Below are 7,733 nucleotides of genomic sequence, written 5' to 3' on the forward strand. Positions count from 1 at the left end.
AGTTGACATCACACTATACATGTAAGTTTAAGTTGTGGATACGAGCATGTACAAGTGTTCATGCCTAGTTAACGTGAATATAGTATATGAAAGGTATAAGATGTTGGATTTGTCAAGTTCCCTCTCACGTTCTTCTGTGAATTTTTAGCCATGTCACGCTAATAACCTCAGGTACAAGAAAACAAAGGTTTAAAGGGGAAAAGAGGTAACTACTCAAGAATGAAGAGAAAATAAAGGTCTAAAAGGTAAGTGACTCTAGTTCTTCCTATACTTATGTATTGAAAATATGGGGGAAAAAGTGTCATATCAAAAATCATGTTTCTCGCAGTAACTCTCAAGTGTGTCAGTTTCCATGAATGATTATAATGACGCCTCCGAATAGAAGTTCGACGTTCCAAACATCATAAGCATGAAAATGGGTGATCGATAACCGAGGACGAAATCCTCCAAACCTTCACCTGATATTCAAGCATGAGGGCTTGAGGGCAACTGTTCTGGACCGACCATATCTCTCTTGGATCGTCCGCCCTGAGATATGTTGTTTTACATCGAGACTTATTAACTGACCACATAATCATACTTCTGAAATCTTCGCCTTGTTACAAGACTAACATGCACCTCGCAGTAGAAGATTTCCATCTTAGGCGCATTCAACGATACTCTACATTCTACGGTTGAAAGATAGTGAGGTTGTTATCCTTCTCCCTTATATATAGGGAGTGACACAATTTCAGGTAACAAGTTTCAAATACAATTTGAATACTCTCTACTCTTTCACATACTAACTTATGCGTTAGAGTGCTAATCTTATAGGTACACCCATGCTACGCCACATTGGAAACCCTACTCCGCAGCAACTTCCATATGTATTTCTATTTATGGTTCCAAAATGGAACATAGATTAAAGAGATGAGGGAAAAAGCGCATACATCCGAGATTTATACAGGTTTGGCCTAACCACTTGACCTACTTCTGTCTCTAAGAGTTTTCTCTTGAAAGTTCTGCTAAAGATGTGATATTTTCACGGGTTATTCCCATAATCCTTCATACAATCAAATGGAGATTTTAATTGGCTAATCCTACAAACCAAACAAGATATTTTGCAATCTAATCTAAAACAAAACGAGAGATTTTGACAGACTAATCTCCAAACCAAATGAAACTTTTAACAAGTTGAGCTCACAAACGAAATAGAGATTTTAATCGGTTGGTCTCGAGAACCAAACAAAACTCTTGACTGGTTAATCACAAGAACCAAACAACAAATTCCTTTAATGATGTTACAAAAGAGATAATTCCCTCTTAAATAAATTATAAAATCGGATATTTCTAATTATTGATTGCTTGATTGTTCATGGCAGCAATGTAATATAAACTATGAACAAATATTCAAAGATTTCTTCAAAGTTATGATTTTTTTCTTCTTTGTTTAATTTTTTTAAGAAAAAAAATATCATAAATTTTTTTTAAAAATTGCAGGATTTAAAGATGTACGGTAAAGAAAAAAAAAATAGGAATTAAAACTCGCTAAATACAACTAATTTTAAAAAGAAATAGTTTAGCTAAAAATAAAATCATTAAATCAATGTAAGATTTATTTATTTATTTATTAAACCACAGTTTTAGAGTCTGTCATGGAAAAAATACACTACTATTAAACACATTGTCACTCACTACTGTTAAAAAAACATGTTCTCACTGATAATTTATTTTTATTCAACTCTTGAAAACCCTAAACCCTGCAACACTTTCAACGAAGAAGAAGAAGAAGAAGAAAACCAACATGGGAAAAATTCCTCCTTCATTTCGTTCCGCACTCTCAAACCCAAACCTAATCAACCGATCTTCACTCCTTCCATCTTCTTCCAAACCCCGCCATTTCCCCAACAAAACCCCCTCCAATTTCACCGCTAAATCCCGAAAACCACAACCACAACAACCACAACCTCCGAAACCCTTATCCCCATTCAAATCCCCAAGCCTCCAGGACGCTAAAACCGTTTTCAATTCCATCGTTAATACCTCTAATGCCCCCAATGATTTCCGCTTCCATAATTCCCTTCTTCAATCCTACGCTTCAATTTCCACCATTAACGATTCCATCGCTTTTCTCCGTCACATGACAAAGACTCACCCTTTATTCTCCCCTGAGAAATCCACTTACCACATCCTGCTTACCCAATCCTGCAAATCCGATGATCCCACTCTTGCCCCAATTCATCAAACCCTAAATTTGATGGTTTCTGATGGTGTAAACCCTGATAAAGTTACTGTTGATTTAGCGGTTCGGTCGCTATGTTCGGCTGGTCGTGTAGATGACGCGGTTGAGTTGATTAAAGAGTTGTCTTTGAAGCATTGTGTACCTGACATTTACACTTTCAATTTCCTTGTTAAGAATCTATGTAAGTGCCGCACGTTGAGCTCTGTCTATAGTTTTATTGAAGAAATGCGTAGTAAATTTGATGTGAAGCCTGATCTTGTTACTTACACGATTCTGATTGATAATGTTTGTAACACTAAGAATTTGCGCGAGGCTATGAGGTTGGTGAAGGTTCTCCATGAGGAAGGTTTTAAGCCAGATTGCTTTGTTTACAATACAATTATGAAAGGTTATTGTATGCTGAGTAGAGGGAGTGAGGCGATTGAGGTTTATAATCAAATGAAGGAGAATGGTGTGGAGCCTGATCTTATCACTTATAATACATTGATTTATGGTTTATCGAAATCCGGTAGGGTCACGGAAGCGAAGAAGTTGTTGCGTGTTATGGCGGAAAAGGGTCATTTTCCTGATGAGGTGACTTATACGTCTCTGATGAATGGGATGTGCAGGAAAGGTGAGACCTTGGCTGCATTGGCATTGTTGGAAGAGATGGAAATGAAGGGCTGCAGTCCGAATTCGTGCACGTATAACACGCTGCTTCACGGGTTGTGTAAGTCTAGGCTGTTTGATAAGGCCATGGAGTTGTATGAAATGATGAAATCGGATGGTCTGAAGCTTGATATGGCTTCTTATGCTACGTTTGTCAGGTCATTATGTAGAGTTGGTAGAATTGCGGATGCTTATGAAGTATTTGATTATGCAGTCGGAAGCAAGAGTTTGACAGACGTTGCTGCTTACACAACATTGGAGAGCACACTTAAATGGTTCAAGAAAGCAAAAGAAGAAGGCCTTAAAGTTTAATCGGTAGGCGTAGTTTCTATTTTTCTCAAGGGTTTTGTCATATTTGTATGCTGAGGTTTTGTTGTATAGTTGCTTGCTGCCTTACAGCTTTGGGCACCATCGACACACATTATTATTATATCCTCAAATTTGCGACTAACCTCAACGTGCAATAATAGGTTGTACTTTTAAGTTGGGTCTTATGAAATATGTTATTTAAGAACAATTATTATATCCTAAGTTCATTTGGAATATTTGTCTAGATCTTTAGGATTGCTGGATGAGTTGGGTTTTAACAGAGTTTGTCTAGTCTTTGTTAATCATTAAGTTAAATTCACATTTATGGTGCAGGTGGTTTGTGTCAAATGCTGTCAAGAATGTAAAAGTTAGTTTCAAAGGTTACAAGCCTAACTCAACAAAGTGCATTCCGAAGCGGCCAATACTATTTTTGTTGGTAATTGATTACCAGTATACTTTTCCAAATTATTCTGCAACATTTTGTTCCAGTGAGCCTCCATAAGCAGCATTTTTATTTTTGTCATAATTCATAAGCCATGCAATATAGATATGAAATTATGAATATTTTTCCAATGTAGTAAAAAGGTTGAGATATGAGGAAAAGAAGTGAGGATAGTGGCTCTTTGTTCTTGTGTCTTTTCCATTGTTTATGATCAAGTAATTCTAACCAGCAATACTAGTTTAGTAGTATTTTTTCCATTGAAAATTTATCATTCTGGTTATTTGGCTGGCTTTTCTCTTGTGCATCGGTTGGAGGTTCCATTTTCTTCCATTGGGATCGGACATTTTTAAACCTACAATTCTACAATAGTCCTCTTGTCCTTTTGTCCTTGATATTCAGCTGTGAATAGAATTAAAATGAAAAATAAATGGAAAATAAATCAAATTATGATGCGGAATTTCCAACTCCATGGGCCAACCCACAGTCCCTGCCTTGTTTTACTTATTTATCTTTGAGATTAAAATAGTTAAATATTAATTAAATATTAGTTATTTTATTATTCAATATTACTCACCAAAGTACAAGTATCCCGAATTTTAAGTTATTTAAAATATTATTGAATATAAATAGAAATTAAATAAATGTTTTTCAAGAAGGGATGGTTTAAGGAAACATAAATGATTTTTGTTGGTTTTCTATTATGAAAAATGATAATGATTTGTGTTGTTTTTCTAATATGAATATTTTTCACATGATTACAATTTTTTGTGAAGAACATTGTAAAGGAATGTTATTCTATGTAAAGCTTATAATTTAAATTATACAAACTTAAATATGTATTTGTTTTTTTTTGCAATTGTATCTCTAAAAAAAAGGCAAATAGGATATAATATATAAATGAGAAAACAACGACGATAAGAGAAAATAGAAGCCTATTCTTAAAAGCAAAATAACCATACAAGAGAAAATTAAAAGCAAAATAATCATACAAGAAAAATAACCGTACAAGAGAAAATTAAAAATTAAAATCTAACCTTAAAAGCAAAATAATCATTCAATTGGATATAAAATGTAACTTAACTAGGACCCTACACGAGAAAATAAAAGTCTAATCTTAAAAGCAAAATAACCATTCAATTGGGTATAAGAAGTAACTGAACGAGGACCCTGCAAGAGAAAATAAAAGTTTAGCCTTAAAAGCACAACAACGATAAAGACATAAGAATAACAACCAATCTACACAACATACCCGCTAACGAGAGAAGAAATATAAACACGGGTCTTTAGGTAAGACAAGCTAGATCTCGGCCGAGTGAAACCACATCAACATAAAAACAATCTTCAGAGGTACCACAATACAAAAGTCACACTCTTCTCTATCAACTCAGACAAAGAATAGGATTCTCAAACCAAGTAGATAAAGTGTATGAATTTTTCGCATGCCTTCCAAATTACCACTTTCAAGCTAGAAATATACTTTTATCTTCCACATTCTTCATCGTGGTAGAAAAGCCTGAGAAGACAATATTGTTATAGTATTTCTAAATCGACTAAACTACTCAGTGTCAAATCATAACCAAATCACCCCACCTTAGACCTACTACTCAACGATATAAGAGCTAAAAAATAGAACTAAGATCCATAGGAAGAACAAAACACCAACCCATCCACCTAAATATCTTATACCAAACAAACGTTATTAGATAAAAGAAACACAAATAAATGGCTAACTGATTATGACTCCCTCTGACACATCAGTCACACCCCCAGGATTCACCAACACCTTACGCTTGAACAAATTAATTATAGTAAAAAATTTCTCTCGAAAAAGTTATTAGGAAAAGACAACTATTTTAGAGAGAACTCAACTTTCCCCAAACACAAGGAAGAACCAAGTTCTCATGATCGGTTGGAGAAGTATTAAACATGACACTTTCAAGGAGAACAAAATAAGCAGAGACAACTAAAAATCACCATCCTTGTAATGTCACTATCACCACGAATCAAGACCTATGGATATGGTCACATCTTGAATGACTAAAAGTAAACTATGAACCATCTCCTCCTAATAGACGAAGAGAGATCTTTTCCACTTTAGATCTCAAGTCAAAATATCGTATACCCATACCCCAACCTGACCTACGACATAATCTTGATTGTTAGATATACTGAAGAGCTTAGGAAATCTAACGACTAAGAGGGAAGGTCCAACCCAAAGATCCTTTCAAAAGGAGGTATGAATGTCTGATTCCACTTTTTTACTAATTAGAAGAATCCTCAATTTTTGATTCCAAGAGAGACTTCCCATCAAAAAGAGGCAAAGCAAAACGGAAGAAACCAACCTCCTAAAGGTGAGGAGAACATTTGAGTTCCATTTTTAGTTTTTAGTTTGTTGTAAAATAATTTATACTAGAATCGGTCTATATAATAAATAAAATATTGATATTATAAATTAACTTTAAAGAATAAAGAAGTAAGGATAAAAACAAAATTACAAATACAAGTATATAATGAAACAAAATTACACATTTGGAACACTAGGGTTATAATGGAACAGATTTGATTCTACTTGATTGAAGCGCATTCCAGTCATGGCTTCTTCTCAATGCACTCGACGTCTTTTCTCCATCTCTTCCTTCAAATCAGCTCTTAGACCCACCACTAACGCTTCTCCTTCGATTACCCCTCACCGTCGATTCTCACCCTTTATCAGGTAACATCTTTCAACCCCCAAATTTTATTACTTTTTCACTTTTCATTCATACCCAATTCCATTCTTGCAGTTCCAAATTTTACTTTTTGTTTTAGACTAATGCATAGGTAGTTACAATATTTTGTCAAAAAATGTGTAATTAGTTTTAGTTGTTTCTCAATTTCATAACCCTACATGTTTTGGAGATTTGCCCCAATTTCATTTTTTTCTGATGTGAAATTGATGAATTTAACAGAAATTGTGTATACCAGCTTGGGAGTGTGCAATCACTTTTGCCTCTTCACAATACAGTAGCAACTTGTAGAATGGTGTCAAATCTTAGCGTTGATTCAAGGAATTGTCATGATGTTTCACAGGTTACTCTTTCTTGCAACCATCCTGGACCCTAGCCTTTCTTACTACTATCAACTGTGAGTTTTTGTTGCTTTCCTTGTAAAATCAGAGGAAAATTAGGATTTTTGTTGATGGGGTTTTGAGAAGTCATAAAATCAATCCAATAACATGTACACAGTACATGTGATTGGAAGAGAGAAAACAATTATGTTGATTTAGAGATGAGTTTGGAAACCTTGTGTATTATTATGAGTTTAGCCTCAAATCAGATACTGAAATAGAGTTCAATTATTTCATATCATTGGACACCGTATATTTTAATCTTTTTGGTGTCTTAATTATTCCAACGGATGACAATGTTCTTCTTATGCTTGAATGACCTCGACATAGAGGTTTTAGTCTCAGTTAATTCCAAAATGCTGTTTTTGAATGGGAAGCATATAGGAGTGTTTCGATGTCAGCTAAATTGACGTTTGTTCGTAGATGCCCCTTCTATTCAATAGTCTATTCAAGTACACAATCTTAGTTATTAGCTATTGAATAAAGCAATCAAAAGTAGCAAACACCAAGTGGTTGCTGGCTTGCTAGTTGCTACTCTGTCTTTCCGAGTGTTGTTAAACATCAGTGCCATGGTGAATTGTGGTGACAGATTGTTTGACAGTCGTCATGGCCAATTTGAGAAACATGGCAGTGCCTTGGCATTTTATAGTGCATAGTGTGGCTTAAACTTATAGTATGTGTCAAATTTTCTGTCCACTAAATATCGGCGAGACATGATAAATCAATCATTCAAGTTATGGCTGTTTCTATAGCATTATGGATGAATAATTTTATAATGTTTAGAATGCGAGTAATAGTATCATAAGAACAAAGAAGAACCAATAAACTTCATAGGAGAAACAGCAAGCGATAGCAACACCTAGTTTGGATTATAAATTTGTGTTGCCATGTTATGCAGAATAGTAACATGTGCTTTTAAACATGCAGAAAGCACTGCTATGAGTTGAATCAAACGTTATCTGCACTACTTTTCAACTTTCTGTCTTTATTTATGACTTCTCAAACAT

The 7,733-nt window shown here is 34.6% G+C and overlaps 2 protein-coding genes across 2 annotated transcripts; both read left to right on the plus strand.

Moving 5' to 3' along the window:
- The first annotated feature begins 1,653 nt into the window (after nucleotides 1-1,653).
- Nucleotides 1,654-3,888, plus strand: LOC127076777 (pentatricopeptide repeat-containing protein At2g17670). Its single transcript, XM_051018569.1, has 2 exons — nucleotides 1,654-3,184; nucleotides 3,512-3,888. The coding sequence occupies exon 1, from the start codon at nucleotides 1,784-1,786 to the stop codon at nucleotides 3,179-3,181; it is 1,398 nt and encodes a 465-aa protein (XP_050874526.1). The 5' UTR covers nucleotides 1,654-1,783; the 3' UTR covers nucleotides 3,182-3,184; nucleotides 3,512-3,888.
- Nucleotides 3,889-6,124: 2,236 nt separating this feature from the next.
- Nucleotides 6,125-6,987, plus strand: LOC127076778 (protein NONRESPONDING TO OXYLIPINS 2, mitochondrial). The gene is made up of 2 exons (XM_051018570.1): nucleotides 6,125-6,333; nucleotides 6,569-6,987. Exons 1-2 carry the CDS (start codon nucleotides 6,212-6,214, stop codon nucleotides 6,720-6,722), a joined length of 276 nt encoding a protein of 91 aa, XP_050874527.1. The 5' UTR covers nucleotides 6,125-6,211; the 3' UTR covers nucleotides 6,723-6,987.
- Nucleotides 6,988-7,733: the final 746 nt, after the last annotated feature.

The sequence above is a fragment of the Lathyrus oleraceus genome, chromosome 4 (assembly GCF_024323335.1).
Source record: "Lathyrus oleraceus cultivar Zhongwan6 chromosome 4, CAAS_Psat_ZW6_1.0, whole genome shotgun sequence".
In the NCBI taxonomy this organism is placed as follows: domain Eukaryota; kingdom Viridiplantae; phylum Streptophyta; class Magnoliopsida; order Fabales; family Fabaceae; genus Lathyrus; species Lathyrus oleraceus.

Excerpts from the sequence above, each read along its gene's own strand:
- LOC127076777 (XM_051018569.1), top strand. The coding sequence starts at position 1,784 with ATGGGAAAAATTCCTCCTTCATTTCGTTCCGCACTCTCAAACCCAAAC.
- LOC127076778 (XM_051018570.1), top strand. The coding sequence starts at position 6,212 with ATGGCTTCTTCTCAATGCACTCGACGTCTTTTCTCCATCTCTTCCTTC. Across the intron at positions 6,334-6,568 it reads CGATTCTCACCCTTTATCAG|AAATTGTGTATACCAGCTTG; the intron begins GTAACATCTTTC and ends TGAATTTAACAG.